The sequence below is a fragment of the Papio anubis genome, chromosome 14 (genome assembly GCF_008728515.1).
Source record: "Papio anubis isolate 15944 chromosome 14, Panubis1.0, whole genome shotgun sequence".
Taxonomy (NCBI): Eukaryota; Metazoa; Chordata; class Mammalia; order Primates; family Cercopithecidae; genus Papio; species Papio anubis.
In genome coordinates, this window is record NC_044989.1 from 15,234,427 (window position 1) to 15,248,408 (window position 13,982).

At 38.7% G+C, this 13,982-nt stretch overlaps 1 protein-coding gene across 3 annotated transcripts in view; it reads right to left on the reverse strand.

Moving 5' to 3' along the window:
• The window catches only part of NBAS (NBAS subunit of NRZ tethering complex), a 405,988-nt gene that overhangs the window by 305,367 nt on the left and 86,639 nt on the right, over positions 1-13,982 (reverse strand). For 2 of the 3 annotated variants that reach the window (XM_021924592.2, XM_003908295.5), the window contains exon 11: positions 13,478-13,546. In XM_021924592.2, coding sequence (XP_021780284.2) covers positions 13,478-13,546 — 69 coding nt within the window. Of the gene's footprint in view, positions 1-8,111; positions 8,267-13,477; positions 13,547-13,982 lie in introns of those variants that run through there. The other variant, XM_017947297.3, reaches the window with a different exon arrangement.

Consider the following 13,982-nt stretch of genomic DNA (forward strand, 5'->3'; position numbering starts at 1 on the left):
CTGAAGGCAAAGATACTTGTCCACGATCACTCAAGGGTGCAGGGCAAACTCCAAACTAGAATGCGGATGTTTTCAATCCCAGTCAGGGCACTTCCATGAGCCAGGACTATGGTCCTCACCTGGACCCTGGCCTAGTTTCTAGTAGTCACAAGCAGGCCCCTCAGCAGAAATTATGGTCAAGTATAATTTATTCTTTTGATCACTTGAATAATCAGTCATGTGTGATCTGTATAGTAATTCCCAGATATTATAAATGTTCCATTATACGACTCCACTGAAAGTGCTCTGAAAGCAAGAAAAAAGTTTATCAATCTCTTTAACTACAACAAAAGTATACTGAATAACTTCACAATAACAATATGACCAGGAAAGCACTGAATAAATATGTAGTTTTTTTAATTTTTAAAAAGCTTCTTCCCTCTTGATGGGGTTCAGGACACGCTACCCCAAAATACAGAATATGTCATGTTGGCATCTGAGAAAACATCAGAGGCAGGAAGGTCATTCTCACCTTCCTCCCACCCTTCCTCCATGAAGCAGGTCATACAATCCAGGAAGAATTTTCTGACCTTTTGCCAAAAGCAAGTCATGATCCTCATTCCGGAGGTGCCCTCCCCAAACCTGGCAGAAAAGAACATCCTTATCTCCGAAGAGAGTCACAGGGAGAATGTGAACAAACAGGCCTTGCTAAGTTCCTCCCAATTTACTGCTATTAAATCATGCTTATCCAACCATACGTCCACAACTATCCATTTTTCTTCTTCAAAGCTAGCATTATTCGTGAAGCGTTCCATATTTTTGTTTTAGATGCTTTGTTTTGGTCATTAAAAATTAAAAAGGAAAGAAAAAAAAAAAAAAAAAAAAAAATACACAGGTCGGCCAGGCGCAGTGGCTCACACCTGTAATCCCAACACTTTGGGAGGCCAAGGCAGGCAGATCACGAGGTCAGGAGATCGAGACCATCCTGGCTAACACGGTGAAACCCCATCTGTACTTAAAACACAAAAAATTAGCCAGGTGTGGCGGCGGGCGCCTGTCGTCCCACCAACTCGGGAGGCTGAGGCAGGAGAATGACGTGAACCTGGGAGGCGGAGCTTACAGTGAGCTGAGATTGCTCCACTGCACTCCAGCCTGGGCGACAGAGCAAGACTCCATCTCAAAAAAAAAAAAGAAAAGAAAAGAAAAGAAAAATACACAGGTTTATCCATTTCTTTGAATCTTCATTTCCTTATGAAAGCTCCCATGTCACATAAAGTTTACATGAAATCTATCAGTATGTTTCTCTTGCTAATCTGTGTTTTGTGGTAGGAGCTTCATCTATGAATCTAAGAAAGGAAAGAGAAAAGCTACTGTTCCTCCTCTACACTCGCTTCTTTCTTTCCACACATTTAAACAATAAATTGTATTAACTAGAATGCTCTCACTTGCTTTCATATGGTGGATACTTGATCCCCTTATTTTCATTAGATGCCATGATATCTACACCGAAAATGTAGTATTTCTTTCTTGAACTACCTTATTGTAGAAATTTTCACTTACACACAAAAGTAGAAATTACAGTATAATAAATATCCACATACCCAACCTGCTTCAACAAATATGGACATGTTTCAGGCATGTTTCCTTTATCCTACCCCAATCACCATGCCAGAGGATTTTAAAGCAAATCCCCGTCATTATTTTGCTTATAAATACACATCAAGTATACATTTCTTTGAAGTCCCAAGTTATCTATTGAACGTTCATGTGTATGCATAGTACGATGACAGAGTTACTAGTAGTAATTGGATTGTAGCCGCTCAAGATGCTCAAGACACTTAGGTTATGTTGGAAATACAGTGTTTTCCTTCTGAAATAAAACTCTGCTCTTTATTTGTAGAAACGTTTATTTATTGATTTCTGAGACAGGGTCTGGCTTTGTCACCCAGGCTGTAGTGCACTGGCATGATCTTGGCTCACTGCAACCTCCGCCTCCCAGGCTCAAGTGATCCTCCCACTTCAGCCTTCTGAGTAGCCAGGACTACAGGCATGCACCACCATGCCTGGCTAACTTTTGTACTTTTTGTAGAGAAGGGGTTTTGTCATGTTGCCCATGCTGGTCTCAAACTCCTGACCTCAAGTGATCTGCCTGCCTCTGACTCCCAAAGTGCTGAGATTACAGGTATCAGCCACTGCACCCAGTCCATAGAAACATTTCTGAATTCCTATATAACATGCAGGGGGGTTCTGGCCCAGGGAATAATTCATCATCCCAACAGTAACTGTGGACCAAAATCTCAAGCCACAGTTAGAAAATCCACGCTAAATTCTATGAACAGAGTCTGTGGTATTTGGGAGTCCGAGTGTCTGTTGATAAGTAATATGGTTTGGCTCTGTATCCCCAGCCAAATCTCATTTTGAATTATTATAATCCCCACATATCAGGGGAGGGGCCTAGTGGGAGGTGACTAGGTCATGGGGACAGATTTTCCCCATGCTGTTCTCATGCTAGTGAGTTCCCATGAGATCTGATGGTTTAAAAGTGTGCGGCCATTCCGCCCTCATTCTGTCTCTTTCCTACTGTCATTGAGACATGCTTTGTTTCCCCTTCATCTTCCACCATGATTGTAAATTTCCTGAGGTCTCCCTAGCCATGTGGAACTGTGACTCAATTAAACTTCTTTTCTTTATAAATTACCCAGTCTCAGGTAGTTCTTTATAGCAGTGTGAAAATAGACTAATACAGAGGGCAAGGAAGAGAATACCAGAGTTTGTGCCTTGCAAATGCAAAGATATGACTTTTCAAGTAACTATATATCACAATAAAAGTAAACCTCGGCCAGGCGCAGTGGCTCATGCCTGTAATCCCAGAATTTTGGGAGGCCAAGGCGGGTGGATTACCTGAGGTCAGGAGTTCAAGACCAGACTGGTCAACATGGTGAAACTCTATCTCTACAAAAATACAAAAATTAGCCAGGCATGATGGCAAGTGTCTGTAATCACAGCTACTTAGAAGTCTGAGGTGGGAGAATGGCTTGAACCTGGGAGGCAGAGGTTGCCATGAACCGAGATCGCACCATTGTACTTTAGCCTGGGCAACACAGCAAGATTCTGGCTAAAAAAAAAAAAAAGCAAACCTCAAATATTTAAACCATGATTCTTCATACTTTATTAAAATTTCTCAGCACAAGTAAGTAATAATCTTGTTCTCTTCTTTGAATTAAGAAGTCGTAAAAGCAATAAAATTCATATGTGGCTGTAATTTTCTCTTCTTTTTCTCTTTTTGGAGACAGAGTCACTCTGTTGCCCACACTGGAGTATACTGGTGCAATCTTGGCTCACTGCAACCTCTGCCTTGAGGGTTCAAGGATTCTCCTGCCTCAGTCTCCCAAGTAGCTGGGATTACAGGCACCTGCCACCACACTGGGCTAATTTTTGTATTTTTAGTGGAGATGGGGTTTTACTATGTTGGCCAAGCTGGGTCAACTCCTGACCTCAGGTGAACCACCCACCTTGGCCTCCCAAAATGCTGGGATTACAGGCATGAGCCACCATACCCAGCCACAATTTTCACTTTGGTTAAAGTAAGTCTTAAATTTCTTTCTCATTCCTCAGCTATGAATGTCTTTTTTATTTTAATCATCATTTCAACAGCTGAAATGTTGGTCAACAACATTCAACTTGGCTCTGCCATTAGTAGTTATGTGACCTTAGGCACATTAGTTAACTATCATAAGTAAGAGAAACTTTCTCTCTTTTTGAAATAAAAATAACAACACCTATACATTATAAGATTACCCCAACGATAAAATTAGGGTGTACGTAAAGTCATTTAATGTACTTATCATATAACTCAGCTTTCTAAATACAGAAGTTAGTATGAAGATTGGATTCTACTTGAATCCATAATAACACATCTTAATCGTAAATTCCAACAACATGTTTCATTCATTTGGCACTCTTCACTTGAACTTTAGTAAGACCTTTCATATTAGGGGCATACATTGATACTTAATTCTTCTAACTTCTAAGTAGTACTTTATGTAGCCTCACTAACCACTTTATGTGCTCCCTGAGTATAGAAATTCCATCCACATTATACAAGTGCTGGAATACAGGAGCTGAAATAAGACAACAAATAGTGATGTTCCCCAAAAAAGGAGGGTATCAGGATCAAATGGACACCTGCTGCACTCCCAGTACTTAGGATAAATAGAAATCTAGGCTGGAAAAACACAGGCATATGTTCCTTGAGAAGACTCCCAGGTATCTCTGATGTGTGCCTCCACTTGTCATCTTCCACTTTAATTCTGCATTTTCACCGCTCTTCTTTCATTTTGCTGAGGAGGCAGCCAAAGCCCAGATACTCATGTGGGATGCCCCAGATGACCTGACAAGACTGTGGCAGCAACACAATAACTCTCCTAACACGCAGGGAACATCTCTTGGCATTCACAATAGGCAATTTCCTCAGTGCATTGCACAGAAAATGGTGAGTAGTCTCTTGCCAAAATGCTGACCAGGCACTTGGTAAGTACTGTTCACATAAATGGAAACTGGGGGAAGTTATGCACATTCCAATAGTGGGAGACAAGAGACTCTGGAGCAATTGGCGCTCTATAAGCTCTCAGAACTAACTGGCCTGCACCCACTTGTACAGGGTAAGTCCCATAGTAATATCATCAAAAACAGATACGATCCTCTTGATAAAAGAAGACACTACCGCCTACACAGTTTTCTGCCTAAAAAAGCAAACAAAAAATCTGCATGATCTTTAAATCCAACTACTATTTTATAAGAACACATGGACACAAAAGGACAAAAGAATAAAGAAAACACCACTATAAAGATGCAATGAGTAAAATGAAAAAACAGTTTCTTCAACAAATAATTTTTAAGAGAAAAAAAGACGATATGGAGGAGGGACCAGCAGATAGAGAAAAAGAGACTTAAAACACACAGTTTTTTTTAAAAAGCCATATTATTAGAGATGAACAATTGCATGATAAAAGTATCATTAAACAAATAAACCTAAGCCAGAATAATGGCTGCTTGTGGAGGGAGGGTGGGAACTGTGTTTGTGACAGAGTCCACAGAAGGCAGCTGGCAGAGTCCTGTTTCTGCCCTGGATAATGGTTATAAGGTTATGTACTTTTTCAATGTCAAACAAGAAGCACTTCACACCTACTAGGACTACTAGAATAAAAGACAGATAATAACAAGTGTTGGCAAGGATGTGGAGACAATGGAAATGCCATACTCTGACATGAGGAACAGAAAATGGTGCCACCACCTTGGAAAACTGCCTGACAACTCCTCAAATGGCTAAACAAAGTTATCAAAAGATCCAGCAATTCCACTCCAAGAAAAATTCAATGATATTTCCACAAAAGAACCTGCACACAAATGTTCACAGCAGCATTATTTGTAATAGCCAAAAAGTAGAAACAACCCAAATGTCCAACTGATGAACGGATAAAGAAAACACTCTGTGTGTGTGTGTGTATATATATATATGTACATACATACATACATGTACAGACACACACATACACAAACACAATGGGCTATTATTCAGCAATAAAAAGAAATAAACTACTGATACACGCAACAACATGGGTGAACTTTGAAAGCATCGTGCTAAGCGAAAAAAGCCAGTCACAATGGACCACATATTTTATAATTCTATTCATATAGAATATCCAGAATAGGCAAATTTATTCAAACTAAAAGATTAGGGGTTGCTTACAACTTGGGGAGACAGAGTGTTGCAGGTGATAGTTAAGGGATGCAGGGGTTTTTTTCCAGAGCAGTAAGACGTTTAAAATTGATTCTTGAAATCATTGCACAGTTCTGTGAATATACTAAAAAACTCTGAATTGTATATTTTAAATGAGTAAATTGTACCACATATGAATATTTCAATAAAGCTGTCCCCAAACTGCTTATTAAACCACACATTTGTTTGATGCAATTTCCTATATCTGTATTATATTTCACAGTAAAAGCTTAGGAAGGAAGAAAACATGGGAGAGAGGGAGGGAGAAGGGAAAACAAGAAAAGAGGGAGGGAGGAAAGGAAGAAAAGAATGAGGGAGAGAGGGAGGGAGGAAGAAGGTGCAAAAAGAAGCTAGCAGGAATCTGATTTAATTTCTCTCTGCAAAGGAGCGAGAAATTCCAGGCACTTTTCTAGGTAAAACAGATGTGACCCTAACTTCATGGAGCCATGAAATCACAGATTAGGTAAATAAATAAACTAACAAATAAATCTGCATTACAAACTGTGATTACTACTATGCAAGAAAAGCACAGAGTGCTCTAAGAGAGAATAACAATAGGAACTGTATTTAAATTGAAGGACTATAAGAGGAAACCGAGGATATGAAAATAGAGCTGATGCCCAAAGAGGAGAAGAAATTAAATTAATGAGGACAAATAAGATAAAACCATTCCCAATAGAAAAAAATGGAATCCACAAAGAAACAAACGTGGCACCCTTGATAAGCTGAGATAAGGCCAACATAACTAAAAGAGAATGAGCCAGTGGTATGAGATCAGTCTGCAGAGACAGTCATGGGCCAGCTTATTCAATGTCTTTTTGGATAATGTTAAGCATTTTATTCTGTCATCATTCTTAGTTCAACGGAAAGTCACTGAAGGCTTTCTTCAAGCAAGAAAGTGAGCTTATCTGATTTACATTTTTTAAGTCACTAAGGTTGCTAGGGGAACTGATTAAGTATCTGCTAACCTAGGAGAGATGAAAAATTATACGATGGTGATAGCCATAGAAGAAAAAAGAAGTAGAAAGATTCCAAGTACACTCTGAAGATGATACTGGTAGCAAAGGTGTTAGATTAGATTAGATGGGGGGATGAAGGACTGGGTGGTATCAGCAATAATTTTCAGGCACCTCCCTTTGCCAAAAGGATGGATTACTGAGGCAATCAAGTCTAAGGCAGAAATGGTTAGGGAAAGAAAAATGAGAAGCTATCAGAGTTTTGTTTTGGAAATGTTTGATTTAAAATGCCTGAAGGCTATCCTACTGAAGCTGTCAAATGAGCAGCAGGGTATACAAATCTGAAGTGCAGAGGAGAACTGGGCTACAGATGCCAGCTTAGGAATTCTTGGGATCTGAAAGGTATTGAAAATCTGAAAATACTCATATTTTATTCATTAAGAAGTATGGAATATATTGATGTTTGTAGCATCTCAAAGCCACAGAACACACATTTAATTTGCTCCTACTAACACCCATGAGTAGGTAATAAAATTACTTTCAATGACAAAAAATTAGTAAAACATTTCCTTGTATTTTACTATAGTGTACTTCTATGTCATCTATAATAACTAAGAACCAACTCTATCAGAAGATATGTTTTTAAAAGCTTTTCTAACAAATTATTAAAGGAACTAAAATTTTAAAACTTTTTCCCCTAAATATAGTATACCTTTCCTCCAGTGATTTGCTGTAACTAATCTGTCTGCAAAATGGGTGATTGGTAAAAACATTTACTGAGTGTATAAAGTACATGTAGGGGTGCACAGAAATGGGAAGTAGCTCACCCATTCTCCACTAAGTTATTCCAACTTTCCCCACTGGAGGGCCCACAAAAGAACATGGCAGCAATATAGTATCAAACTACCACAGATGCTAGAGTTCCACTTGCTATAAAACCTCACTTAATTTTTCTAATCTGATTCTAATCTATAAAATTTGGAAAATACTATACCTTTTGGGTTGTGAGGTTTAAAAGATAATTAAAATATATATGTTTGTCCCAATAATAAAAATATGTATACATATACACAGTGTCTGCATATACACATTTAAAATGGGACTATTCAAAAAATAAGAGATGCTGGCAAGGTTGTAGAGAAAAAGAAATGCTTACACACTGCTAGTAGGAGCGTAAATTAGTTCAACCATTGTGGAACACAGTGTGGCAATTCCTCAGAGACCTAAAAACAGAAATACCATTCGAACCGGTAATCCCATTACTGGGTGATATGGTTTGGATCTGTGTCCCCACCCAAACCTCATGTCAAATTGGAGGAGCAGCCTGATGGGAGGTGACTGAATCATGGGGGTAGATTTCCCCTTGGTGTTCTCATGACAGTGAGTTCTCACAAGACCTGATGGTTTGAAAGTGTGCGGCACTTCCCCATTTGCACGCTGTCGCTCTCCTGCTCCACCACGGTAAAGATGTGTTTCCTTCCTCTTCCCCTTCCGCCACGACTGTCAGTTTCCAGAGGCCTCCCGGGCATGCTTCTTGTTAAGTCTGCAGAACTGTGAGTCAATTAAATCTCTTTCCTTCATAAATTACCCAGTCTCAGGTAGTTCCTTTTCATTTATTTATTTATTTTGAGATAGTCTTGCTCCATCACCCAGGCTGGAATGCAGTGGCGCGATTCTTGGCTCACCGTAACCCCTGCCTCCTGGGTTCAAACAATCCTCCTACCGCAGCCTCCCAAGTAGGTGAAATGACAAGTGTGCACCACCACACTCAGGTATTTTTTTGTATTTTTAGTAAAAAAGGGGTTTCACCATGTTGGCCAGGCTGGTCTCAAACTCCTGACCTCAAGTGATCTGCCTGCCTCAGCCTCCCAAGTGCTAGGATTACAGGCGTGAGTCACTGCGTCCAGCCTCAGGTAGTTCTTATAGCGGTGTGAGAACGGACTAATACACTGGGGAATATAAATTGTTCTGTCATAAAGACATATGCACACATATGTTCACTGCAGCACTATTCACAATAGCAAAGACATGGAATAAACCTAAATGCCCATCAGTGATAAACTGCATAAAGAAAATGTGGTACATACATGGAATACTATGCAGCCATAAAAAAGAACAACATTATGTCCTTTGCAGCAACATGGAGCTAGAGGCCATTATCCTCAGAAAACTAATGCAGGAACTAATGCAGGAACAACCAAATACCACATGTTCGCACTTATAAGTAGGAGCTAAATGACGAGAACGCAAGGACACACAGAGGGGAACAACACATACTGAGGCTTATGAGCAGGTGGAGGGTGGGAGGACGGAGAGGATGAAGGAAAACAACTAATGAGACTAGGCCTAGTATCTGGGTGACGAAATAATCTGTACAACAAACTCTCATGACACAAGGTTACCTATATAATAAACCGCACGTGTATCCCTGAACTTACAATAAGTTAAATTTTTTTTAAAAAGTAAAATTTTAAAAAGAAAATGAGACTATTTTAAAACATTTTGATTGAGAAGGCACAGTCATCTTTTATTAAGGAAAACTGCACGAATTGTTAAAATACGAACACAAAGAAATTGTCATGAAATACAGCTTGATAGCAAAGACTGAATATCACTTGTATCTGCTGCAATTCACTCTATTCCACCAGCTCCAATATCCATTTGTTCTTTCTTCATTAAAAATACTATTAAAGGCTGGGCATGGTGGCTCACGCCTGTAATCCCAGCACTTTGGGAGGCTGAGGCGGGCGGATCACAAGGTCAGGGGATTGAGACCACCCTGGCTAACACGGTGAAACCCAGTCTCTACAAAAAAACACAAAAAATTAGCCAGGCATGGTGGCAGGTGCCTGTGGTCCCAGATACTCGGGAGGCTGAGGCAAGAGAATGGTGTGAACCCGGGAGGCAGAGCTTGCAGTGAGCCAAGATCGCACCACTGTGCTCCAGCCTGGGCGACAGAGCAAGATTCTGTCTCAAACAAACAAAAATAAACTATTAACACTTTCTACTACTGGCAACAATAATTGGAGAATGAGTTGTACTTTCTCTCAAACACTGCAATAAAACTTCCTAACTAACTGTCCTTTCCAAGACAGGGTTTTTAAGAATGTTAAACATCAGACCTTTGAACTGAAATTAATTGCCTGTCATCTAATTTAATAGTCAATTAAAAATGAGTGATTTACCATTTCCTGTAACTTTCAAATACATAAACTGTATTAAAAAGAACGTAGTTTTCTAGTGCATACATTCAAAACATTCTGAAGTACTACATATTCTTAAAGAAAAAAACTCAGATCAATAAAAGGCAAATTTATAAGTGCTGCTCTTCCAACATTCCACAAGCATTTATTGAATATTATATATTCAATATTAAATATTAGGTGCCAGGCATTGTTTTACACTGTAGGAAGTCAGCAATGAACAAAACAAACATAAATCCCCACCCTCAAGAAGTTTACTAGATATTCTAGCCCATTATATTTTAGAAGTCTGACACAAACACACACACACACACAATTAGAAATCTATCCTTCAAATCAAAACAAAGTCAGCCTCAAAAGCCCGATTAACAACCTGTGACAAAAACACTGTAAATGCGCGAAGGAAAGAAAAAAGCTTTTTGGAAAAGTAAAAATAAAAAATTCCAAGCCAATATCCTTTATAAAATAATATAAATAATTCTTATTTTTAATATACTCTTCTAAAAGATAATACTGGCCAGGCGTGGTGGCTCACGCGTGAATCCCAGCACTTTGGGAGACCAAGTCCGGCAGATCATGAGGTCAGGAGAACCAGATCACCCTGGCTAACACGGTGAAACCCCGTCTCTACTAAAAATACAAAAAGTTAGCCGGGCGTGGTGGCGGGCGCCTGTAGTCCCAGCTACTCAGGAGGCTTAGGCAGGAGAATGGTGTGAACCCAGGAGGTGGAGTTTGCAGTGAGCCGAGATCGCACCACTGCACTCCAGCCTGGGTGACAGAGCGAGACTCTGTCTCAAAACAAACAAACAAAAAAATAATATTATATGCCAGACAATGAGAAGCTATTTTTTAAAGCCACGTAAGTTTTGGGTATAACAAACCACAATTCAAAAAGAACCTGTGGACTACTAATTATTAATTCTATAATTCAGGATATAAAGAAATTAACAGAGATAACAGCAGTCACCATTATTATTTGCTGAGTATCTGCAATACGACAATCACTGTCTCAGCTATTTTATGTATATTACCTCTAATACTATACAATCTCAGTGTTGTTACTTTAGAGTCTCATAAGTAAATTTTTTAAATGAACTAAATATTAATAATATGGTTATACAGGAAAGCAGGCCCATGTTGTAAAGATATTAGTTGTTAAGAGGAACATTTTTTCTTTTTTGAGACAGGGTCTCACTCTGTCCCCCAAGTTGGAGTGCAGTGGCACAATCATGACTCACTGCAGCCTCGACCTCCTGGGCTTAAGTGCTCCTCCCACCTCAGCCTCCCGAAGAACTGGGATAACAGGAGTAGGCCACCACCCCAGGCTAAGAGGAACACATTTTAAGAGAAAAATAATTGCTGCCAAACTTGAGTAGTAAAATAGATAATTCTTTCTAAGATATTAAGTAATTTATCATCTCAGCTACTTTGAAACACATCTTGGTTTCTGTTTCTTCCAAATTACCAACTAAAGGTTTAAGACAATAACCAACTAGAAGTGGTGAAAACAAGCACTGGATGACAAACCAACAGAAGACCAAACACATCTCTGACACTAACTGGATAGGTGAATTTAGGCACACATTTCTCTTGAGGCCTTAATCTCTTCATCAATAAAAAGTAGGCATCATAATGCCAGCGTAGGTGATGCAAACTTCCTGTGAGATCCTGTGAAAATACTTGTCAAAGTGTTCACAACAATAAGGAATTATTAGATAAGCCCTATGAGCTCTTTCAGCTCTAAAATTATAGTACAGTCATGTATCACTTAACAACAGAGAGATGTTCTGCAAAATGCGTCATTGGGTGATTTCGTCATTGTGAAAACATCATACATAGAGTGCAGTTACATAAATCTAGATGGGATAGCCTACTACGCACCTAGGCTGGGTGGTATAGCCTATTGCTCCTAGGCCACAAACCTGCTCAGCACGCTACTCTACTGAATACTCTGGGCAACTGGAGCACAATGGTATTTGTGTATCTAAAAACAGAAAAGGTACAGTAAATGGTATAAAACGTAACAAATGCCTGTACAAGGCATTTACCATGAATGGAGCTTGCAGAACTAGAAGTTGCTTTGGGTGCGTGGGTGGGAGGGTGGGTGAGTGAGTGAGTGAGTGAGTGGCGAGTGAAGGGGAAGGCCTAGGACAGGACATTACTGCACACTACTGTAGACTTTAGAAACACTGTAAACTTAGGCTCTACTACATTCATTTTATAAACTTTCTTTCTTCAATAATAAATTAGCCTTCTCTTACTGTAACTTTTTTACTTTATAAACTTTGTATTTTTTTACCTTTTTGACTTCTGTGATAACATTAACTTAAAACACAAACACGCTGTACATACTCCTGTATAAAAAAATTTTACTTTCTTCACATTCTTGTACTATAAACTTTTGCATTTTATTTTATGCTTTTAATTTTTTAAACATTTTTGTTAAAAACTAAAACACAAATACACACATGAGCCTAAGCCAACCCAGGGTCAGGATCATCAATATTACTGTCTTCTACCTCCACATCTTGTCCCACTGGAAGGTCTTTAGGGATGGTAATACTCATGGAGTTGTAATCTCCCATGATAAGAATGCCTTCCCCTGCAATGCCTGAAGAACCTGCCTAAGGCTGTTTTATAGTTAACTTTTTTTTTTTAATAAGTAGAAGGAGTACTCTCTAAAATAATGATTAAAAAGTACAGTACAGTCAAGCCCTCCATATCCGCAGGTTCCACATCCTCTGATTCAACCAACTGTAGATTGAAACTACAGCATTTGAGGGATATAGAATCTGCAGATGTGAAGGCCTGACTTTTCATATCAGTAGGTTCTACCGGGAAAGAAATTGAAGCAGTGAAAAAGATTAGATTATTTGATTTTCCCCCAAGACGGGAGTATGATTTGATTCCCCTACAAGATAAGAGTATGATTTGATTCCCCAGTGTAGGTACAGACTCTTGTGAAAGTCAAACAGAGAAACAAATGTAACCACCTCGCAGAGGCAGTTCCTGAGTATCACTGATATTCATCTGGATGTAACTGTCTAACATCCTTGCCATGGATCCATGCTTTTTCAGCTAAGTAACAAGACAGTAAAACAATGGTACTTAAAACCCAGGGTCAAGAGGCATATTTCTTCTTGGAGCATTAGTAATCTCAGATTTGGGGAAGAATTTTTTTTAATATTAAGCCAAAGAAGGATATATTATGAACAACAATACAAAATTCACAAGATTTGTAAAGATAAAATACGAAATTCAAAGAGATATATATAATGCTTCTAGGAGAATTCCTTGAGCTATATTCCCAGACCCCCAAGAAGGCTGGGTATATCCTCTATAATTATTTTTCTTTTAAGATAAGGTTGATACACAGTAAAATATACAAATATTCAGCAACAGCTCTACGAATTCTTACTAATGAATATAGCCACATAGTGTACATGAATACACTCAGATGAAGATACAAAAAATTCAAGGTTCATTCAGCTTTGACCTTAAAGGTACTTCCAGGTAAAAATGTTTGAGAAACCCACCATAGTTAAGCCAATTTGCGTTACCTGTTCTTGTCCCTGGCGACTGTAAAACTTGATGCTTAACATCCTTAATAATCCCAGTGTCTTCGGTGCCTGCGAAATAAATGCATCATATGAAGAAAGATTATTGAAATGACTTATCATTGTAAAATGTCCTTTTATAATGAAATGAAAACTATAGCAAATTTAGTATTTTTTTTAATGATTAAAGAAAATCACCAATAAGGTGTCAAGGATCTTGGTGAGATTGTTTTTGTTTAGAAAAAAAAAATCCACCAAGTGGTACAATCTTACAAAATACCTCCATGATCAAATGCTTTTTTAACTATATAACCAGTAAAATTTATGCAAATCAGAATCCACTGAAAGCTCTTCTCAAGTAAGGCTGCCCAAGGTTGCCATTTTATCCTAACATCAGTATGGAAAAAGCAAAAACTTCCCAAAGAAATTTCATCTATTAACAATTGATTCTATGCTTGAAAAACACCAAAAAAAAAAAAACAAAACAAAACAAAACTTCATCTTTAGA